Raw genomic sequence first — 23,606 nt, 5'->3', positions numbered from 1 at the left:
TTTTTAAATGGGAGCAGAACAAATCCAAAATGAAACACAACAAAACTTTATTTGCAGAAAGTCAATGTGTCCACATAACTGCAATTTCGATCATAAGAGCAATGTGTGACCCAACAAAGGCTATGGCAAAACTTGACCATGAATGTAAATAAAATGTCTAAATAGAAGCAAAGTACTCCTTGCTGTCCTTGGGGTCAGGCTTCATTGACTTCTCCCCAGGTTTCCATCCAGCTGGGCAAACCTCATCCGGGTTTTCTTGGACATACTGTAGGGCCTGTCACCATAGGAAAACAAATTACGAACTTGCATATTTGCAAAAAATTTTCCTATCTGACTTTGTCACTCACAGTTATAACTAGTTGAGCAATTTTTGATGTTATAGACACTAGACTATGGTAAATTCAAGACGAAAAAACTGCCAAGATGCCATGTATATTGAAAAGAAATGCATGTTTGCAGATGCAATTTTATTATCTTGCTATTCTACCTGAAGGGTCCTAAGCGTCTCATCCACGCTACGGCCAATAGCAAGGTTGTTAATGGTAGAATGCTGAATCACACCCTCCTTGTCAATGATGAATAATCCTCTCAGAGCAATCCCCTGACAGCAGAAAGTATGAGCTCTTATGAGATTAAGAACAAGGAATACATGACAAAAGACTTTGAATACAAACAAGTAAATATCCAGAAGAAAGACATATATTGTATATATAGCCAACAGGCAGTCATAACTGAAGTATACCTGATCAGGGATTAGTACACCAAAAGACTTTGAAATCTATTATATTATTAAAGGAATAGAAAAAGAAGCCTCCACGTTCGCTCTCATGGTCTAGAAATTCTCACATTAATCTAAGAAAAAGAAAAAACAGAGTCCATATAGAAATACAATTTTAATAATAGCTGAAATTCGGAATTAAAAATAAGGAATATAGGAAGGTAAGACTAGAGTCCATGTCGGTATACAATAGAACTAATGGAAATTCGGAATTAAAAAATAAGAAAAATTAAATATAGAGGTTAGAGTCCATCTAGAAATACAATTTAGAAATAAAAAAATTCGAAATAAAAAAATATATATTGGATGAAGAATATAGAGTCCATATAGAAATATAATTTAAAAATAATTAAAATTCAGAATTAAAAAATATTGAAAGATAAGTTTAGAATCCATATATAGAAATACAATTTAGAAATAATAGAAATTAGGGGCAATAGAACTAATGAAAATTCGGAATTAAAAAATAAGAAAAATTAAATATAGAGGTTAGAGTCCATCTAGAAATACAATTTAGAAATAAAAAATTCGAAATTAAAAAAATATATTGGATGAAGAATATAGAGTCCATATAGAAATATAATTTAAAAATAATTAAAATTAAGAATTAAAAAATATTGAAAGATAAGTTTAGAATCCATATATAGAAATAAAATTTACAAATAATATAAATTAGGAATTAAAATAAGGAATATTAGAAGAAGAGTATAGAATCCATATAAGAATTTAAAATTCAGAATAAAACTAATAAAATTAAAGTAGAATTTAGAGTACATATAGAAATACAATTTACAAATAACTAAAATTCAAAGGAATATTGGAAGTTCGCTCTCATGAACACACACAAAATTATGTTGTTATTTTAATATATTTTAATAATACATTGAGAAAACATATATGCTATTATAAGAGAAAAAAATATAATGATGCTAGCCGCGCAATCTGCGCGGGCCACTATGCTAGTTGATTTGGTGACATCGGAAATCAGTTGGTATTTAGATCACCAAGACCACCGGATTTCCTATCTGTCTGAATCCATGCAAGATGGGAAAACTGCAAACAAAAGATATTTCAAAGCCAAATTAGTATGCGACACTTATGAAGCATAGGTTGTGGCCACTTATTAAATATTTATAGTCGACAGAGTAACAGTGAATGATACCTATAAGATAAAAAAAATGAAATGCTTAATGCAGAAGCAGAAAGAGAGGATAGTAAAAAATAAATTACAGTACCACTACTGCCTACAAACTACTCACTGTAATAGTAGCAAAATCAATACTTTTACTGGATATAATTTGTGATAATTATTTGAGTATGCAATGAATCTCCTTGGCAGAAGCAAACCAGAGTATTAAGACGTTACATCAGTCTCATTTCTCAAAGTTGTTTCAAAATAACTGAATTGAATGTTTATAACGCTATTGTCTAAATATTAGAGAGCATCGGTTTTTACTTCCATTCAATATTTCCATAAGGCATAACAAACACCACACATTTCATTATAATACAGAATGAAAGTTCAACACGTGGCAATCTTATGTTAAAACTTATGGCCTAATGCAAGGGTTCATCTAATGCTCTATATTCAGACGTTAAGAACAAATAGAATATTGATCACATAAAGAGGAAAGCTAAAATATTGATCACAACCTTAAGGCATTCAAGAAACCACAAATATTGTCAAGAGAAAAGCTACATGTCCAGATGGAATGGAAATACGAAATTCTCAATAGAGCAACAGACCAGGTAACGACACCGTAACAACATCTAAAGTCATGCGGGTAAAAGTTAGCATACCACACTGTCAATCGAAACACCGAGAACTTCAGTATTTATCTTCTCAAACTCCTCATATCTGTCGCTGAAAGCAGTGATCTCTGCAGAGCTTACAAACATGCATTTAGACTTTAGGAATGAAAAAAAACTGAAAAAAAAGGCATTTCCATGACAGAGCACGACAAGGTCAACGCATCTGTTGGACAGACGAACGTGAAGTCCAGGGGGTAGAAGAACAGAACCACATATTTTTTCCCCAATATACTCAGACAGCTTGACCTGACCTGCATATACAGAAGGAGTGAAGGACACGACCAACGAAGATATCAATTGGAAGCACGATCAACCATACAGCTTCTACATTAAACAGCCGTGGATATGGACTTAACATCTAATCTAGACTACCAATCGAATAGACCACTTTTTTTTTCTTTTGGCCTGGCCCAAGCCAATTAATCCCCTATGATGAATGTAAAAAAAATTTGATAATTTCACACTTTTTTCGTTGCCCAATTACTTTAATTGACATTTGTGAGGATGACATGTGGGACCATATGAGTGAATGAAAGTGGGCTAGGATGTCAATTTATCGAAACCCATTGAAAAGAGTGTTAAATTATCAAATCTCACGGTGAATTACACTGCCAATCAAATAGGCCCCATTTTTTCCTGGGCCAATTAATCCCCTATGTCGAATAACACTGCCGCGCGTGCGTGCGTGGCGCAATGTAGCTGTGCATGTGGTTACCGGATTACCGCCATACCTTGATGAACCCCTGGTCGAACATGGCCTCCGCCTCGAAGTCCGGCGCCTTGTTCCCGACCAACGGCAGGTCCCCCTGCGCACGCACACACGCGGCCGCGCGTCAATCCCAACTCTCACAGAGGCACCAATACCACCCCAAAAAAATCAAACATCAAATCGCGCCGAACCTCGCCTCCGGCCCGGGCGACGAAGCTGCGGGCCCTAGCCGATCTCGAGGCGGCGGCGGCGGAGAGGCGCAGGGACTTCCCGGCGGAGAAGGGAGCGGGGGAACGGCAGGGACGGCTGCGACGGCGCGGAGACGGGCACCTTCGGGGAGGCGAGAGGCGCCGCGGCAGAGGAGACGGAGAAGGCGCACGCCATGGCCGTGGCTTGTCGAGGTCGAGGCGGGCGGGGGTTTGGGCCTTGGGGGGGGGGGGGGGGGGGGATGCGGTGGGGGGGGCGCGGGCGGGCGCTGATTTGGTGCCGCAATCTGTTTCAGCCCTCGTCGTTCGGCCTAGAGACGAGGTCCAGACTGCTCCTTTCAGCCCATTTGCAGAAGACTGCGTTTGTTCTCTTGAGTACGGAACATATTTTCTCCGCACGGAAAATAGAGCGAGGCATTATGTTCCCTCCGCACGAAAAATAGAGTGAAACATTTTCTTATGATTAATTTAATATTTACTAATTTAAGTAGCTTTTGTATATAAACCTTGTGAAAAAAACACACCGTTTAACAGTTTAGGAAGCGTGCGTGTGGAAATCAGGGTGGAGGGAGTTGGGAACTAGCTACTCGAGTGAAGGTGGAAGAGAAACGCTGTCGCTCGTCGGCCATGGCCATCGACCTGACCGCACGCCGCTCTCGTCATCTCCCCAGGCGCGGGATGGCGGGAGCGGGTGGAACCGTAGCGTAGGTTGGATATCCATCTGAACGTTATTGATTCCGTCCCCTCCTCCACTGCAGTTCCTCATGCTTTTTTCTGACCTCTGCTCTTTTTGTTCATTCTCGCATCGCCGACGACAGAGTCGATTAGCTATTGCGGTGTTGTTTTTCTCCTTGGTATACTAATGGGCCGAATGGAGCGGGTTAGACATCACCTCCAGATCAAACAACGAAGGCTGGAACAGATGCTGCCTTAGGATGCAAGACGAACGGGAATCTAGTCTCAGACTTTCCTCTGACGTAGAACCATTCTACGTCAGAGGATCTGGTAACGTTTGCGAAATGGAGGAAGATGTTTAAACGGGTGACGTGCCGCCCTCTCAGTGGCCACAGCCAGTGCCACGTGGATTGGGTGGTTCGGTCCAGCTCGGCTTTTTTTTGTTGGGGATTCTGATGCTTTGACGATCCATGGATTCGAGAGGTTTGGATCCTACTACTTCTTGGCCCCAACAGAAGCTCAACCTAGGTTGCATTTTATAGGACGTGAGGATAAATGATAGGAATAAGTTCACTTGTCATCCCTCAACTTTACATCGAGGCTACATCCCCAATCCCCAATACTAGATATGTTAACCCCTCAACTGTTCAATACCATGCAAAGTAAATCCCTCGACAGTACGAATGCCTGATTTAGTTGACGTGGCATCCTATTTAGCAACAAAAATTAAAAGAAATACGTTAGGCCTACATGTCAGCCCCATCATCCTTCTTCTCTTTTTTTCCCCAACCTAGGAGATAGGGGGAGGTAGCCCAACGCCGGCGGGAGAAGAGGTGGCCAACATGACTGGGGGGAGAGGGGGGAGAGGCAAAAGAAAGTGAAATAGGCGACCAAAAGCCGCCACGGCGCCCCACCTACAAGGACTGATTGACCGAGACGGCGTGCGCGACCAACGGTAGCATCTCCCTATCGCGGCGGGCGCTTGTCATTGCGGTGTCGCCTTGACTCAATACTACCGCATATCTTGCCGACTCCTCTAACGAGCACCGCAAGCCGAGCAGCAACCCTCCCGCCGCCGGTGATGGCCATGGCCGGTGGGACGGTGGCTGCTCCCACTGACGAGGCCGGCCGCCTCTCCCCCCTCTCCCGTCGGCCGCTCCCGCCGCCCCCTCCCATTCCCACGCCGGCCGCCTCTTCCCCCACCGGCGTCGGGCTGCCTTCCCCTCTCTCCCAGGCTAGAAAAAAAAGAGAATAAGGATGATAGGGCTGACATGTGGCCCCCACTTATTTTTAAACTTTTTTTCTGACTAGGATGCCGCGTCAACAAAACCAGACATCCATACTGTCGAGAGACTTACTTAGTATGATTTTGAACAGATGAGGGGTTAGACATTTCTGGTATTGGAGATTAGAGACATCATACACACTCAATGTAAAGTTGAGGGACGATAGTGAACTTATTCCTCATTTGATTGATGTCAGCCGGAGCTGTGCTGCGGCGTAAATGCGGCCCATTCAAGTCCTCCTTGCATGTACGGCCGATGGAGTCGGTGAATTGGTTCGGGCAGGACTTGACGCTCGCCGTCGGCCGGAATCCGGATTGCTCTCTCTAACGCCGGTGGCGGCGCCATCGATATCTTTGCTTCGCCTGGTCCTAGACTCCTAGGTGCCCTCGACGAAGACGAAGATGGGTGTTCTCTGAATGCTGAACCTAGCGGGGGCAGCGATGAGTCGGTGAAACAAGTTTAATTGGAGGCAGCGGTCGGAGCGTCCTATGCACGTCACCTACGGGCGGTGGCGCACTGGTGTCCTATAAACCGGAGGCGGTGTTTAAACCCCCCCCCCCCCCCCAACCTCTGTTGGGGACTCTACGGGATGCTCGATTCTGTTGTTTGACCAGATCGATTGTATCAACTAATTGTCGCATGTCTGTCCGGTACTCATTGTCACGTAAAAAAACAAATCTACAACGGTATATGATATATATTAAGGCTATTCTCAACCCAAAATACTAGACGTAGTTTTCATAAACTCCACATCATTAAGAAATTAGTACTAGACACTACTCTTCCAATGCAAACACCACTATTTCATACTTAAATTTAATGCTACTTATCTCACATAATGTCTTGGATGTTTGTGTAAAAACCATGTCTCATGCAAGACATAGTTTCCTTCTCTTTCCTCATTTATTTACTTACCACATCATTTTTCATCCTATGTGACAGCTTATTTAATGCTATGGACATCATCCTAGTCATTGGGTTGGAAATGGCCTAATACTACAAGTCTAAACAGAAATCAATCCTGGATGAATCTAATTTAGGAATTCAAGGTGCCATCTACGAGACGTTGGAACCCACTTACAGCTTAGTGAACAGTGGTGTGTAGTGTGGAACTGTGGATGCGTGATCGGCATCATGCATGATAAAATGATGAACCTATAGAGATCATCTTTTGTTTGCACTATTATGCAGAATTGCACATAAATTTGATATTTGCAGTCACCTTTTTTATAATTATTGAAATTGTACAATAATTTGCTGTGACACTAATATATACACAAAATAATTATTTTTGTGGCGAAGTGAACGTAGCTCAATTAGTTAGGTTTCTTGTGGTTGAAATAATTCACACGGGTTCAAATTATAGATTTTATACGAGTGCTTATATGATAGGTATATACGTATCCGTCGATAGCGAGATGCTTGTGATGACTTCATCAATTTCAAGATATGTCGGTCTAGTTTTCTAATGACTTCACTAATCTCAAAATATACCTGGCCAATTTTTCCAAAGATACTAAGGACCTATTTGGGGAAGCTTCTAGCTGTTGCAGTTTCTCCCAAAATCAGAAGCCCCCTAAACAATACAACTTTTGGTACAAATTCTGAGAAGATGTAGTTGTAGAATCCAAAATAAACTAGAGGCCAGAAGCTGGGAAGCCTGACTTTTTCAGATTCTCAAAAGCTGACTACATACCAGCCGCTTCTTATAATCGATGGTGTTTGGTTGCAAGGACGGGATGTGATGAACCCACTTTTTAGGAGTGTTTGGTTGAGGTTCGAGTGGGTTGGGTTGATCCATATAGATGAATATTCCTCTCAAATTTGGGACCAAGCCATCCGGCAAAATCGGCCGGACGAACTCATCCCACTTGGATGTAGCACACGGCGTCAACTTGCCTCTGCATCCGCCATCGTTGTTCACACCTGCTGCCACCTCCGCGACCGCCGGCACTCCGCCATGACCAGACGCCGCCACCTCCACGACCCGTTGCCGCTCCTCCGTCTCCTACGCGAGCGGCTACCGCCTCTCCTCTGCGAGCGACAGCCGCAACCTCGCCTCCGTCGCCTCTCCTCTGTGAGCAGCAGCTGCCTCTCCTCCGTGAGCGGCGACCGCAGCCTCGGCTTCTCCATCTCCTTCGCGAGCAGCGGCCGCAGCTGTGCCTCATCGGTCTCCTCCACGTGCGGCGACCACCCCTCTGCGACCCACCGCCTCTCCTCCACGAGCGGCTGGCGTCCTCCGCGATCCGCCACCACCTCTGCTCCGCGAGAAGCGGCTGCCGCCTCGCCTCCGCCGCCTTCTCGCTCGTCTGTCCGCCTGTTGGTCGCCGCTGCTCCTCCTTCTGCCTGCTCGCTCGTTCGCTTGTCGAGTCGTCGGCCGCGCCGTCCCTACTCCGCTTGCTCGCTCGCCGAGTTGCTAGGCCGCGCCTATTGGGATCGGACGTGGGTTGACGGTAGCCACAAATAGCGTCCATCCCATCACTCCCTCATCTTTTCAACCAAACAAAGAATGATCCTATCCTATGAACCAAACATACGTGTGAAAAATCATCCCATCCCATCTAGTTTTAGAACCAAATACATCTAATTCTAGAACCAAATATTTCCTCCGTTTCATAATGCAAGTCATTTTAGTATTTTTCATATTTATATTGATGTTAATGAATTTTTTTATGGGAATACTAGAATGACTTAGTGAAACAGATGGAGTACATGTTTAAGCTCCCAAAACAGCACTTAGATGTGCGTGTGTATGTTTATACGGAATCGTTTTATTTTACATGGGGGATGGTGAAATTTCCTCCTAACGCAGCCTAGACCGCCAACAACAAAGCCGCGGGCGTAGGATAACACCAACTACCACGCCCGCGATATTTTGCACGCAGCCCCTCCATGAAGAAGCCGTGTCTCAAACCCGCGCCCCTCCCCGCTGCCTTCCCTTCCAGTTCCGGTCTTCCAGTCCACATCCACATCCATCCACATCTTCCCCCCTACACGTCCGCGACTCGACTCGCGAACGCGGCTAAAAATTTCCCTCCCTTCCCCCCACCCTCGTTTCCTCCTCGCATTCTCGCTCGCACAACCTCGCGCTTTTCGCCTTAACCCCGCCGCCCCACTCCCCCCACCTCCCCGCCTCGTCGCCGCCCGCCTTGCCGGGACCCTAGCTCCGTCGGACGCGTCCGGGGGTGGTGATCGCGGCGCGCCCGCCCGATTGGGCGCTTCTCGCGGATCGGAGGCATGTCGTCGGGAGGAGGCCGTCCGCCGGCGGCGCAGCACATCGTGCGGTCGGTGCGGCAGCGGTTCGTGCCGCTGCCGCCGCCGCTGGCGCGGGCGCCCTTCGCGGCGGCCCCCGGCGATTACCACCGCTTCGCGGCGGCGTCCCGGGGCGGCGAGATCGAGGAGGGGATTGTCATCAGGAGGACACCCGTGAGTTGCCGTTTTTGAGCTTATTACCGAAGAGGTTTTTTTACTGTGTGCACCAATTGATTGGCTAGTTTTTGTTTTTTTTCCTTCTCGGGGATGGTTTCTGTGCGGGTTTCTGAGGTTTTGTGCGGCAGCTATTTGGCGGTACAAGGTGACATGGCGGTTCAATTAAACGGCATTTCCAGTTATTTTATTTGGGGGTGTTGGTGTAGATTAACATGTGGATTTGGGTGAATTCGTGGGCGGCTTGTTACAGTCGCCAAATACTTTGGGGGAAGATTAGAATTACTACTGTCTATGAATCTATCTATTCAGTCATGTGGTATTGACGCCAAAGTGGAAGGCTTTGTGAAATGTCTGTCTTCTGGTATATTTTTGTTTTGGGTTACTGGGTAATAGCTCTTCACTTATCCAAGCCACCCACTTGAAACTTGAAAATTGCATTCCGTCGGCTTGGATAGTATGATGGTACTATAATAGGATTTGGTACTTTCTAGGACATGTAGATGTGTCCACTGCTGTTTTACCTTAGTCGCTAGCAGCTTGGAAGATAATGTCAGCAATTCGGAAAGATGCTTCTGTCATGATTCTAAATTGGAGGACAATGTATCTGAATGACGTCTGAAATGCGTATTCTGCTAGAAGTTGTGTTCATCTAGTCATCTTCAGTGCATTTGCTAGGAAGCAGTTTTATTTACTCGTGATTGAGAGTATGTTAGTTATTGGGGGTCCTCATGGATCACATTGGGGAAATACTCTCCTCCATGTGGAAATGCACAAGGCGGTTGTAGCGGCAAACAGGTGTGCTGGTGCAGAAACACATATCATTTCACAGGATTATGAAATGGATATTGCTGATAGTTATCTTCCAAATTCAATGACCACCAATCATTTCACCAAAGCAGTTATACACCTATGCCTGCCATTGCTTGTACCCTTGCAAGTGTTTTCTTGGATCATGAGATTGTAATGTAGGTGTTGCTATTTATTTTTATCTAGCTTATTATGATTCATGTGTTAACTTGTTAAGTTTTCAATTCGCTTGAGTTGACCACTACATAATACTATTGCCCATTTTACGAATGCATGATCCCCCTTTATGTGCATAGCTGAAAAGAAAAACTCCATGTGGAGAAAGTGAGGCTGCTGAGTCAAGTGAACGTATGATGACTAGCCCTGGGTTTACTGAAGGAGTTGGCAGCCCACTTATGACCCCAGTTTCTGGAAAAACTTCTAGGACAACCAAATCAATGGCTAAATTCAATAAAGCTGGACCTCAGACGCCTATATCCAATGCTGGCAAGTAGAAACTTCCTCATCAGTGACATTAATTAAGTTAACAGTATTTGTTTATCACAGCTTTGTTCTGTTTTCTTTATACTTGTTTCCTGTGACTAATGCAATGCACACACATTTGTATCTGCAGGTTCACCTGGAAATCCATCCACTCCTGCCAGTTCTCGCTATGACAATTCATTAGGTGATCATAGCAGTCCCTCACCTAGAACTTTCAATTGTGGAAATCTAAATGTTAAATGTACCATTATGAATTTTTGGTGCTTTATAAATGTAGTCACATCATCTCATTTGATACAGTTTACTCTCTTTTTAACTGACAGCTATTCATGTGATGTTTGTTCAGGACTATTGACCAGAAAATTCATTAATTTGCTCAAGCAGACTCAAGATGGCATTCTAGATTTGAATGATGCTGCAAAGATATTAGATGTATGGGTAAACCCCCCCCCTCTCTCTCATTTTAACAGTCATTTCTTTTCGTTAGTTTTGCTACAGGTTTATATATGGTTTCCAACAAAAACAGGTTCGGAAACGGCGCATATATGACATAACAAATGTACTGGAAGGAACAGGTTTGATAGAAAAGAAGCTTAAGAACAGAATCCGTTGGAGGTAATCTTTATCTTCTGTTTCCCTTGTATGCTTGTATTTATGGTGTGAGATGCTAACCTCATGGCATCACAGGGGTTCGGATGACTCAGGAACTAACCTTGATAGTGATATTTCATGTCTCAAGGTACCTGCCGGTCTACTTTTCTCATTTACGCAATCATGTTAAAATCTATATACTCATGGCAAATTTATCTGAATGTTTGTAAAAGAAGTTCTGAGTCTAAGCTGCCTTCAGTGTTCTTGCAGACCGAAGTTGAAAACCTTTACATCCAGGAGCAAGCTTTAGATAGAAGTATAAGGTTGGTAGCTTTTGGAGGTTCCAAAATCTGAAAATTATCGACAGTAATTTCTTATGTTCCTGATTATTTGTTGCAGTGAAATACGGGAAAAGATGGAGGAGTTAACTGAAGACGAAAGCAACCATAGGTAGTGATGTTCCTGTTTGTTGGGCATGCTAGCATGCCATTTTTTTTTAATAATTTTCACTTTGCACCGAGTGAATTGACCCAAGTTTCACTTTGCACTGGGTTTTGTGAATCCTTTCACCATATCCCATTACACCTTACAACCATCATCCTCCCTGCTTGCTTCTACTTGATCTAGATCAACCACCAGTCAACCATCTGACATCATAGACTTATCATGCACAAATTTCCACCATTCGTCAAGACTGCAGCGTCAAAGCTGGTGTTTTCTGCAACATATCTTCTCTAGAACCGGTGCAAAATGGAAGTATTGGCAAAGCCTGGTGGAAAGTTAAACTCGTGACAATTTACCTGTTGCAAATTGTAATATGCTTATACTGTGCAATCATGTACTGAGCTATATTTTTTGTTCCTGTTTTTAGGTGGCTATTTGTTACTGAAGATGACATCAAGGGACTGCCCTGCTTTCAGGTTTGTCTATGTTATTAAGGAAGGCAATATTGTTATTGATCTAATTTTGTTTAACATAAAATTATGGGGGCTGTGCTGAATTAAAATTTTGATGTAACTTATTTGGCTTTTCTCATTCTGCAGAATGAAGCATTAATCGCAATAAAAGGACCTCGTGGTACTACAGTTGAAGTTCCAGATCCTGACGAGGTAATAAACACTAAATGACTTCTCCATATAAACAATACTTGATGATCAACTGCTACTCCCTCCATTTCATATTGTAAGTCACTTTGGGTTTGTCCTAAGTCAAACATTTTCAAGTTTGCGTAAGTTAGGATAAACTCAAAGTGACTTATAATATGAAATGGAGGGAGTATTAATTATTTCATTTTTTTTCTTTCCATAAGCAGGCTGGTGATTATCTCCAACGGAGATATAGAATATTATTAAGGAGTACAATGGGCCCAATAGATATTTACTTGGTTAGGTAACACTTCATTCTTCTCTTGAAGCTTTTGCCTCAAAAGAAATTATCTGATGAACACCCTTACTATATTATCAGTCAATATAAGAAAATGGAGGAGCTAGGTGAAACTGCAACACCTCCAAGGCATGCAAGTGTTGTAGAGCCTCCCTCCATAGCAACAGAAGCTGGACATAGCAGCAAGCAGACCATGCCGTTGAATGTTCAGCAGGATATCCAGGAAACTCCGGAGCTTAATGCTTCACGTGCTTTTGGAAGGATGAAGAAGATTACTCCTTCAGATGTTGATGTAAGTTATGTTCTAAAACATTTTTATGCAATTTAAATTAGAATTATATGGATTTTGCGTTTTATAAAAATAAATTCCTGTGCAGGGTGGCAGAACTCATGATCATGTCATTGAGCTAAAAACAGCATCCCAATTCACACATTTGAAAATTTTGATGCTGCACTAGCTGCATAATTTTGAACTCCCCTAGTATCTTGATTTTTAGTCAGCAGCTTTAGTTGAAAGCTCAATGTTACAGAACTTCACATATGGACGATTTAGTATAGCAGAAGTGCAAAAATATCTTAAATTGCTGATCATGTGCTTGACATAATTCTTGTTTAAAATAATAAACAGCTAAATTTCTGGAACCAATAACAAAAAATTACAAGCTCATTCTTATAGTTCAGTTATCTTACACTGCTATAGCACTCAATAATAGACAAATTACTTATGTGGTAGACTCTAACCCATGATATCCTTCTACACCTTTGCAGACTGATGCTGATTACTGGCTTCTCACCGATGATGATATCAGCATTACTCATATGTGGACAACAGCATGTATCCTTGATGAAATATAGTCATTGGGTTTTTTTTTTCTCATATACTATAAGAGCTTACAAGTTGCACTGTGCATTGAACTTTGAAGTACTTTAACATGATAACCAGCAGAAATGCAGTGGGATCAGATTGACACCAACGACTTCTTAGCTGAAGAAATAAGTGACACCCCATGTGCACTCAACCAGCCGTCTGCTGCAGCCAGTGAACCTACAGGCGTGGGCTTCAACCATGGATAACCAGTAAGGTTTACTGCTAGACCAGATCTACTGGTGTCGATTGAGGTTATTCGGTATGACTTAATTCCTCCGGTGGTTTCCATGGGAGTCTGCATCCTTTCCCAGAGAACAGGAAGTGCAGGCGCAGCGTGAAGATGTACATACTGAGATAGTCAGATAGCCATTTTTTTCTGGATTGGCGGTATGGATCTGAAAACATATTTGCTTATCACTCCACTTATGATTTGATTACCCTCCTGTTCCAATGGTGATCGATATGATTGTACATAGAGGCGTTGCTTCGTTGTGTTATTTTTATAGCTCACTCAGGTTCTTTCTCCCAGCTTAAGCTACTTGGTAGGGTCAGTCTGTAAATAGTTCGACTAGGGTGTACAGCATATGAGCAACCATTGTTCTATGCAAGTTTCATGCAGAAAATGTTTTAAAAAAAGGCTTCTGAATGTTCTGGCTGTGTACCTATGATTAATAACTTAATGAGTGTTTGAATCTGCACAACACCCATTTCTGCTAGTAGTAGTTTAATTCGGGATACACTAGATCATTATACTGTTTTAGCATGTGTTTGTACAAAAGTAGCAGCAGATTTACTGGGTAGCCCTCTACTTGAACATCTAAGCTTACATACATGATTCACATACCACTAGTATATATACTTGTCATGATTCAGTACGAACGAGCCAAGATCAAAACGAATTCACGCATTCAAAGATCAAAGTATACTTGATGGATCAGTCGCCCCCCTTCTTGATCCTCCCAATCCAGCTGGCCACCACCGGCGTCAGCGCCACCGTCGGCGGGAACCTGATCGGCGACGCCGCCTTGTGCGCCGCGTAGGCCAGCGCGAACGTCCCCACCTTCCCTCCCGTCTCCCCCGTCGCGATCCCAACCTGCGGCAAAAAGCAGGGGAGCCACGTGAGCCACCGCCGCCGGCCGGTGAGCCGCCGCAGCCCGTGCGAGCAGAGCAGGAAGACAGCTCACCTTGCCGAGGAGGTCCTGCACGTCGACGCCGGCGCTGACGAGGAGGTAGCAGAGCGTGAAGGAGATGAGCGAGAGCGTGATCGAGGTCGCCAGGTACGCGCCGCCGTACTTGGCCAGGAGCTCCTTCGCCTGCTCCGTCCTCGACTTCCTCGTCTTCCCCTCCTCCTCCTCCCCTTCCTTGGAGCTGAACACCTGCGGCAAATTCGATTGCGCTCACGATCGATTTGCTCTCCAACTCGACAAATATAGCTGCCTGCGCCGCGTGCTTACTTTCCAGAGGCCGAACTCGAGGCCGTACTTCTCGGTGATCTCCTCGGCCGTCTGGGCCTCCCCCTCCTTGGTCTCCTGCACGGCGGAGAGCCGCCACCGGGGAGGCCGAGAGGAGGCGAGGAGCCGCGGCTGCCTCCGCTGCTGCAGCAACCGGTGCTGGTGCCTCGCCGTGGGCGCGGCGGGGTTGGCGAGGAGGAGAGCCCCGGCCGCCATGGAAGGACCACGCGCGCGGATGGTTTACGAGGGAAGCGAGCGAGCGCGAGGTAGAAGAAGAGGAGGAGGAGAGGTGAATGGGGACGCAGAGGCTGGAGGGGAATCAGGGGATAGGGAGATCGAGCCGCCTGGTTTGCTGGTGGTGGTGGTATTCACGGGCGATATGCTCGTGATGGACGGCTGAGATTGAGCGTTTGCCACGGCGTTGGTGAGTTTCTGGGCTTGGTTGCGGGAGGAAGCCCAGCCCATGAGGTGGCAAACGTGAGGCGGGAGCACGTGACAAGTAGCCCGTTGCGGCGCCACGGAGCAGGGAGCACCGGCGTCTGATGGGAAAATATACGGCAGAAACTAGAGAACTACCGTTGAATTGAAAAATGAATGTTTGAGATTCGTACACATCATCACGAGTAAGAATTTCACTCGTAGATTTACTCATGAGTAAAACTTTTATTGAGAGAAAATTTCACTCTATGGTGACGTAATAAATCTTGGACTTTTAGTTTTCAATTAGTAATTTTTAGGTTTTCACTATGTATTTTCCTGCATCTGACACACGCAACAGTGTGACAACAACACAGACAACATGCCATGCCATGCCAGTCTATAGTTTTGTGTGGCGTATCTGCATACGCTCATTGCTACGTAAATGTTCGGTATACGTATCAGTCGGGCGGATAGTAAACTTTGTCCATTCTCATTACAACCTCAAGCAGCATATGCGGACAGGATTACACTAGCAGACCATTTGCAGCGCACGAGATTAACCAGTGTTGACGTCCCAACCATGTAGAGTTGCTTTGCTAGCTCGATCATACTTATTCATCAGCAGTGCAGGGTATAGCTAGCACACTTAAGCAACAGTATTATAGGAGTAGTATGCTGTAAGCGATCTGTAGGTAGCTTTTAGTGGCGCCAGAGCCTAAACAAGGCCGTCGTACGTCGTCATCAGCCCTGCAGGCTGGGCAGCGTGTAAGCTACAAAAGGCAGAGAACCATCACACTTGTCATATACTTGGTTTTAAAATATAATCATTTCTATGTGTTTCTTGAACTGTATCCGGATATATAGATGTCCAAATATGTTTCGAAAAATACGCAAAAATGTTTATATTCTACGACAGAGATATTATATACTACATCTGTTATCACTTTGATTTTTTTAAAAATCAAATTTATTTAGCTTCGATCGAGTTTATAAAAAATATAGTAATATTTTTAATATAAAATGAATAAATTATCAAAACATATTCAATATTAGATTTAATAAAACTAATTTAATGATATAATTGTAATCTTTCTATAAATTTAATCAAACTTTTAAAAAGTCTGACTTGTAATATGAAACGGTATAATATGAAGCTAACCAAAGCTCTTCGCACGCAATACGTACGTACCGCCGCACTTGTAGCCGACGGGGCGGTTGGCGAGTTTGCAGCGCTTGGGGATGGTGATGGCCACCTCCGGCTTGACGCCGGAGCGCCTCACGGTGCTGGACAGCAGCACGGCGCACAGGCACGCGTGGCTCTGGTGCGTGCCGATGTCGCGCACGGCCGCGCAGCACGCGGCCGGCGGCCGGGCCCCGGGGTCCTGCGCCGCCTTCGCGCACGGCGCCAGCTTCAGCGCCACCTTCTCCGCCGGCGTCTTGCCGCACTTGCCCGCGGCGTGCGCAACCTGCCACGGAGCGGCGATGGCGGCGGCGGCGGCCAGGAGCAGGAAGATGATCGGGGACGACCTCATTGTTTGTTCCTACTGCTAGCTAGCGTTTCTGATTTCTGATAGCTTCTTGTACTTGTGTTCTATAAGCTCGTTGGCTACTACTCCCGGCTCGCTTGGGAGCTGGTTATATAGTGCTGGGCGTGCGTGAAGCCGATCGATCAGGAGCGGAAACGTTATGACGGTTATGACACAAAAACGAGATGAACATATATGGATACCGGGGACACTTGGCAATCCCGGTCAATTAATGGAATAGGCTAGCAAAGTAGCACTACGTACGTGCAGAAATATCAGGACGATACATGTATAGAGATGATTCTTAAAACGATGTGTAAATATATTATCTCAGAAGTCATTCTGCAAACTCAACCTGACAATAGATGATACTCTCTGCATAGTGTCAGATGTGCTTACGATTATAACATGTTTGGTTTAGTGGATAGAATGGTTACACGAATTGTCTCGCTATCCCACTATGTAAAGTTACTAAAACACTGTTTCAAGAAACTCCTATCTAAGATCCCTAAATTTAGGGGCTCCCTACTCTAGTCTCCATATTCTCTAAAGTCATAGCACTCCTATCCGACTTGTTAGTGATTGTGTCATTTATCCTCCCACATATTATCTACTGTCTATTTTTTTGTCACTAGGATTTGTGAACTTCAAAAATCAAACTTTATTATATTTTGTGTTTTAGCTTTCACAATTCGTCTAATCACACGTTTTTTAGTTCAGTCCCTAATACTCGAGAGTTTAACAGTAAACACAACATTAATTTGACTTAAAATTAGGACAAGCCATTTATGTGCACAAAATAAGTGTGGCAGGTCGTGGCGTGTGCTATGTTTAACACAAGGAACGTGTGAGGGTGTGACACACCTTCGCTTAATTAGTAGCGTGTGTACTGTGCACCCTAACAAGTATGCCTTATGTGATGACCTGCAGGCCAAATGGCTAATGCACATGATACTTTGTTGCATGCGAGTCGAACGTTCTCATAATTTAACCACATATAAGGTACGGAGATATTAGTTAGCAATGTTAGTACAAAATGGCCTCCGGAATTGGGGAAAAGAATAATCATAAGGCCTATTCGGTTAATCCCTATGAGGAAAGAATTTGAGGGGATTTGAAATTATTCCCCCTCCAATCCTCTTTAAACCTCTCTAAACCGAACAAGGTCTAAGAGTGGTATACGTACACCACACAACAAGTTTGCGATTTTGTAGGAGTATCGCCCTATATTTCGTTTGAAGCCAAAGCAGCGAAATTTTGTGAACAATGCGCCCCATTTTAGTTTGTTTTCACGGTGTTTTTCAGCGGAAGCAGCAAACGCGGGGCCTGGTGGATCCATCATTTTGCTCTGCACCTCCTATATGTGATAGAGAAATTTGTGCCCTCTGCGATGAACGATACATCTACTAGAAGATGGTGCACCAGTGTCCACGTGTAGCAACATCGTCATTGTAATACATCAAGCAAAAGATGTCTTATTATGGAGAGCACAACTTAAAAATATTATATCTGTTTTTTTAATAGATAACATTGTTAATTTTTTATCACACGTTTGATCGTTCATCTTATTAAAAAAATTACGTAATTATACTTTATTTTGTTGTGAGTTGTTTTATCACTCAAAGTATTTTAAGTATGATATATATCTTATATATTTGTATAAATTTTTGAATAAAACGAGTGGTCATGTTCAAAATTTAACGGTGTCATCTATTAAAAACGGAGAAAGTAGAATATAACTTACCTAAAAGACTAGTCAATCTTATTAAGTTGTGGCTCCGATTAGATTTAAAACGATCTCCTATATCGATATCATATGGGCGCGTGGGGCACAACCGATATTGTGAGGATTAGTTGAAATCCCCTAATAGTTTCTGCAAGACTGTCTGGAGTTGGTAATGATATAGGTCCTGGTTTGCGGAATGAATTCAATTCTTGGAATGGTGTCAACTCAGTAGCAGTCTTCGATATTCATGAGGTTCTTTCACGTGTGGACCTAAATATGCTTTTTTGAAACCTAAAAAAAAGTGTGCGTTCCGGAAAAAGTAGCCTACTTGACAGAAAGGGCGGGCACTCTCGGCTCGGAGGTAGGCACTCTCGGCTCCGATAAAAACCTTTGAAAAAAAAACGATTTTTGATAAGAAACACTCAATTTCTCGTGCTCTAATAGAGTGAAAATCGTTGGCTCACATGGATGCGTCTAACGCACATCCGATGTTGTGTATGTTCAATATTGTGATTCGGGTAAAATCATTGGCTCATTGTGCATGTGGCGCACATCCGACGTTGTCAATTGGAGCGATCGTTGGCTCATAACAAGGATCACACGTGTGAACGTACCTAGTAGGCTAGTACCGTGGCTGCGCCCCTTGCTAAGCTTGCAAGCACTAGTATCAGCCTGCAGGCGAGCAGCATGCACAACCGTCGATGATGCTCCTCTAATATAGTCAGAGAGAGAAGTGCGCCTCTTACATGTGAGAGTGCGCCTCTTACATGTGGGTCTATGGAGAGATCTTCTGACGTTAAATCAGAGAGGCATGGTGGCTGATATATGGGTCCATAAATGATGAGTCTCATATATCAGTGACCATGTGCGCGCTGTACACTAATGTGAGAGGATTTGGTTTCGTTTAAGCAGAGCACACAACCTCTGAATTTCTTCACTGTTACTAGTTGCATGTTTCCTCTGTTTCTCCTCTGCGGGCATAAGGCATAAGCGAGCATACAAGATGTAAAAATGTATAGCAAGTTTTTTGAACTAAAAGTGTGAATCGATGAACAAACCAAGTTGTACTATTATTCAGAGAATTCAGGGGAGCGTCTCTGCATCCCTCCGAGATAATATGATCAAGTACACACTATCCTGGACTTGGAGAAACAACTCTACGGACTGAAATCACGAAGTCCCACGGAAGATGGAACCCTTTTATTTGGTGTTTGACACTGACACTAAACTGCACGAACGCACAACAGCATACAGCTTTAGTAAGTAACACGACATAAACTCGATAAATTAAGCGGATGACAGACACGGCACCGGCACTGCATGCAGTACTCTTTGTTGCTCATGGCAGAGTGTAATCTGTGAAAGAGAATTGAGAAGGAATCGATCATGTTAGATTGTTAGCGCCAACCAACTGAAAATGATGAAATAATCATAGATTGTTCGTGGCAAGAGTTGACAGTTTGACATGTTGATTAGGCTGTCTTCTTCCCTTTTTTTTTTCAACTCTATTCCTCCTTTTCAAATTATTAAATGATGTGATTTTTTATAAAAACTGTTACTATTTTTTAAGTTTTTTTAATTAATACTTAATTACCATGCGTTAATGACTAACACCGTTTTCTTTGCTGCTCCCGATCTCAGCTTACCTCCGCACTTGTAGCCGACGGGGCGGTCGGCGATGTTGCAGCGCTTGGGGATGGTGATGGCGACCTCGGGCTTGATCCCGGCGTTCCTGGTCGTGCTGGACAGCATGACGGCGCAGAGGCACTTGGGGCTCTGCTTCCCGATGGTGTGCACCGCCGTGCAGCACCCGCTCGACGGCGTCGACTTGGGGTCCTTGGCCGCCGACGCGCACGGCGCCAGCTTCAGCGCCATCTTGTCCGGCGGCGTCGCCCCGCACTCCCCTGCACCGTCCGCCGCCGCCGCCGCCACCACCACCAGCGCGAGCACCACCACCACGACACCCCTGATCACCGCCATGTCGATCTCGATCAATCGATCGCTCACACACACACACGCACGCACTGCGAATAACTAGTAATTAACTACCCCCTGTGTCACGCTGTCACGTAGTTTTTCGTTGATGGGCTTCATGGCTGCTGGTGCTTTATATATATACAGGCGTAGCAGGTGAGGTGACACCCCCATGATGGTCGGGGAGAGTGGTGGAGCGAGCACTATCGCCTCACCGGCTCGCGTCGGCCAATGGCGCCGTGCAAGCTCGGCCACGCGCGCGCGCGGCGATCGACCGAGACCGAGCGGAGAGATAGCTCGCTCGGTGCGCGCGCTAGTGGGTGGGTGGTTGTCTCGGCCTCTCGTCGACGCGCGCCGCGTTTGTGACGACCTACCTGATCAAGTTCGCATACGTGCCGTGCTCTCAAGTCTCAACAACGCAAGCATCCAAGCATGGCTGCATGAGCCTGAGAAAAAGCATCGTAAGATGGTTCAATCAAATGTTGTTGCGCAGCGGTAGAGAAAAAGAGATCTCGACTAGTTTAGCGAGTACTAGTTTTGAACGTCCACTCCTTACTTCCACTCCTTACTTGCATACTACTCAAATAGTTATAAAAAGCTTTTAAAAAATATATTAACATGTGATATATCACTCTACAAACATACAACTTAAAATTTAACTTCTGTATATGACAACAAAAAATAAATTAAACTTACAAGTAGAAATTAAATGTTAAGTTACGTGTTTATGAAGTGATATATCACATATTAATATATCTTCTAGTTTTTATTAATTTATTTGTAACTATTTAAATGATATGCAAACAACAGAAAAACATCCATACAAGAGTTTTGGTGGTGTGTCGGTGGTGTTGGTCATCATTTCGTTCATCGGCTAAGCACTTAGTACTAATTATAACCTACTAGGATTGTCAAAAGCACAAATGTAAACGTGTAAGTATTCTGATGACTGATGAGAAAAAAGAGTGTAGGCGTGTTAGGTGTAGCCGTGTAAGCGCGCCCGGCCGGCACCTGTGCACAGCAACGGTGCATTGCCATTTGCCACAATCCCAAATTCGATGCTCCGTTCATAAGGGAGTGTCTCTAGAAGGAGAGTGCCCTCAAAATTGAAAAAGAAATTCAGATCGACGCTTCATCCTGGCCGTGTTGGGCAGTATTATTACAAACTTAAAAATTAAAAAATAGAGTTGGACGAAGATTAAGATAGTCTACCTAAAATAAAAAAGCCATTAACATATAATTAAAATAGAGTTGGATATAGATTAAGTTAGCATACGTAAAATGAAAAAGTCACATGATTAATTAAGTTTTAATTGTTACAAACTTAAAAATAAATTTATTTGATATTTTAAAATTATTTTTATATAATTTTTTGAAAAACATATTGTTTAGCGGTTTAGAAAACATACTAATAAAATCCTTGGTAAAATCCACGTCTTAATAAAAAAAACAACATAAGATATGTAAGCGAGAATGCTGGGCTAAGTCATGTGCCCATCAGCCCATGTGTGTCTAGTGCCCCTGTGCAGCGGGCGGTAGGCGATTCGCGCCGCCGCCGGCCGTGGGGCGTCGCGTCGCGTGATGGTAGTATCAGGTGGGTGGGACAATTGGGATGGAAAAATATACTTTGACTCCCTCAACTATAGCTCCGAGTATGATTCATATCCTTTAACCACAAAACCAGGTAAATTGACTCCTCCAACTATCAAAACCGGTGCAAATTATATCCCTCGGTGATTTTAGCTGACGTGGCGCCTACGTGGCGGTATTGACCAAGTCTTTGTTCTACGTGGCGCTTATGTGGCATTAGAATAAAAATAAAAAAAAGGTAGGACCTACATGTCACTCACACAAAAAATTATATTGTGGGATCCATTGATATGTGAGACCCACATGTCATCCTCCCTCTAGCTCCTTCCCGGCTTCCCTTCTTCCTCCTCCCTCCTTCCCTCTCTCCCCCAGCGTTTCTCTTCACCCCGGCCGGAGCGGCGGTGGGGAGTGGCGGCGGTGGCGGTGGGGACAGAGGAAGGGAGCGGCAGCGGCCTGGTCGACGGGAAGCAGCCAGTGGTCTGCTCGTGTAGGCCGGCCTTGCTGGTGGTGTCGTGGTCGCTGTTGCCCATGGCCACGGACGCCGCCGCCGCTCCCGACAGCCGCCCCCACCGCCGCTCCCTACCACCGGCGAGCTCCAACCCCTCCCCTGCGCACAGACGCCCGGCGAGCCTCTCCCCCACGCGCGGATGGCTGGCGAGCCTCTCCCCAGTTCGTGGACGGCCGGCGAGCCTATCTCCCGTGCGTGGACGGTTGGCGAGCCCCTCCCCATGCGCGGACGGCCAGCGAGCGCCTTCCCCATGCGCCAACGGCCGGAGAGCACCTCCCCTGCGCGCGGACGGCCGGCGAGCCACTCCCCCGCGCGCGGACGGCCGGTGAGTTCCTCCCCCGTGCGCTATCGTTGTCGCCGCCGCCACGACGCCTCAGCGCATCTCCCATTACCTCGCGCACCATCCGAGAGCGACATGGGAGGCGCTCTCCACCGCCTTCCCCACTGCCGACCAAGTCGACGTCGTCCTCCTCTCCCTTGCCAAGCACCGCCACTCCTCCTCCTCCCCGGAGCTCGTTGCTAGGAATGCGCTCACCTTCTTCTACTGGGCCGCCTCCTCGTCGCCGTCGTCGTCGATCCCCCACTCCCTCCGCGCCTACTACCTCCTCGTCCACCTCCTCTCCCGCGCCGCCCTCGTTCGCCGCCGCTCCCCACCGCCTCTCCACACCGTCGTCTTCCCGAGGAGAGAAAGGCCGGGGAGGAGAGAGAGACAAGGGAGAGAGGGGCAGGAAGAGGGAAGAAGAGGGAGGATGACAGGTGGGTCCCACATATCAGTGGGTCCTATAATTGTTTTTTAATGACATATGGATCCCACATATTTTTTATTTTTGTTTTTATTTTAATGCCACGTAAGCGCCACGTAGGAGAAAGACTTAGTCAATACCACCACATCAGCCAAACCCACCTCCAAAACTACCGAGGGATATTGTTTGCACCGGTTTTAATAGTTAGAGAAGTCGATATACCGGTTTTGTGGTTGGAGGAAATAAATCATACTCGGGCGATAGTGGAAGCAGTCAAAGACTTTTTCCACTGGGGATCGGTCCGTCAACCGGGAGAGATTGGATTTTATGTGCGTCGACTGGGCTTTGGGCCTTGGGCCATGATTCAATCGAGTTCTCTTGAAGTACGTATTTTAGTTCTTTCTTTGAGAGAGGTTCTGTTCAGAGTCTCAATACTGCAAAGCCACCTCATATTTACGTCATAGGATTTTCTATAGGCATAGTCATATCAGGGATTTTCAAAAAAAAAAAATAGTGCTGTAATTTGTAGTCTTGTATATGGGGTTTTCACATTTGGTTCAGTTCATCAATCTTCACGCATAAGTTTACGAATAGACAACATGATAAACGGTTTTAATTTTATGCTTTGCTATTCTGAATCC

The 23,606-nt window shown here is 44.9% G+C and overlaps 4 protein-coding genes and 1 pseudogene across 7 annotated transcripts; 1 reads left to right on the top strand and 4 right to left on the bottom strand.

The window, feature by feature from the left end:
• Window positions 1-30: 30 nt before the first annotated feature.
• LOC4335809 (2-Cys peroxiredoxin BAS1, chloroplastic-like) lies at window positions 31-3,720 on the bottom strand (annotated as a pseudogene).
• Window positions 3,721-8,530: 4,810 nt separating this feature from the next.
• Window positions 8,531-13,728, top strand: LOC4335808 (transcription factor E2FA). 4 transcript variants are annotated; one of them, XM_015781623.3, is made up of 14 exons: window positions 8,531-8,892; window positions 9,999-10,188; window positions 10,316-10,369; window positions 10,532-10,623; window positions 10,712-10,800; window positions 10,873-10,924; window positions 11,047-11,099; window positions 11,176-11,226; window positions 11,648-11,696; window positions 11,820-11,885; window positions 12,089-12,165; window positions 12,241-12,451; window positions 12,928-12,994; window positions 13,106-13,728. In XM_015781623.3, coding segments are annotated over exons 1-14 (1,242 nt in total). In that variant the 5' UTR covers window positions 8,531-8,703; the 3' UTR covers window positions 13,108-13,728. The 4 variants fall into 4 exon arrangements, with proteins under 4 accessions (XP_015637109.1, XP_015637107.1, XP_025880640.1 ...); XM_015781621.3 differs by having other exon boundaries at window positions 10,532-10,617; window positions 13,103-13,673; XM_026024855.2 differs by having other exon boundaries at window positions 13,103-13,673.
• Window positions 13,729-13,747: 19 nt separating this feature from the next.
• Window positions 13,748-14,815, bottom strand: LOC4335807 (uncharacterized). The gene is made up of 3 exons (XM_015781624.3): window positions 14,482-14,815; window positions 14,212-14,403; window positions 13,748-14,120 (listed from the first exon to the last, which is right to left on the bottom strand). Exons 1-3 carry the CDS (start codon window positions 14,692-14,694, stop codon window positions 13,962-13,964), a joined length of 564 nt encoding a protein of 187 aa, XP_015637110.1. The 5' UTR covers window positions 14,695-14,815; the 3' UTR covers window positions 13,748-13,961.
• A 554-nt stretch (window positions 14,816-15,369) lies between these two features.
• On the bottom strand, window positions 15,370-16,528 carry LOC4335806 (non-specific lipid-transfer protein 4.1). Its single transcript, XM_015779768.2, has 2 exons — window positions 16,088-16,528; window positions 15,370-15,668 (listed from the first exon to the last, which is right to left on the bottom strand). Exons 1-2 carry the CDS (start codon window positions 16,428-16,430, stop codon window positions 15,640-15,642), a joined length of 372 nt encoding a protein of 123 aa, XP_015635254.1. The 5' UTR covers window positions 16,431-16,528; the 3' UTR covers window positions 15,370-15,639.
• Window positions 16,529-19,191: 2,663 nt separating this feature from the next.
• On the bottom strand, window positions 19,192-20,229 carry LOC4335805 (non-specific lipid-transfer protein). The gene is made up of 2 exons (XM_015779563.3): window positions 19,797-20,229; window positions 19,192-19,506 (listed from the first exon to the last, which is right to left on the bottom strand). The coding sequence occupies exons 1-2, from the start codon at window positions 20,128-20,130 to the stop codon at window positions 19,490-19,492; spliced, it is 351 nt and encodes a 116-aa protein (XP_015635049.1). The 5' UTR covers window positions 20,131-20,229; the 3' UTR covers window positions 19,192-19,489.
• Window positions 20,230-23,606: the final 3,377 nt, after the last annotated feature.

The sequence above is a fragment of the Oryza sativa genome, chromosome 4, assembly GCF_034140825.1.
Source record: "Oryza sativa Japonica Group chromosome 4, ASM3414082v1".
Lineage (NCBI taxonomy): Eukaryota > Viridiplantae > Streptophyta > Magnoliopsida > Poales > Poaceae > Oryza > Oryza sativa.
Note: the sequence above shows the minus strand (reverse complement) of the source record. Positions and strands in the feature narration are given on the sequence as shown.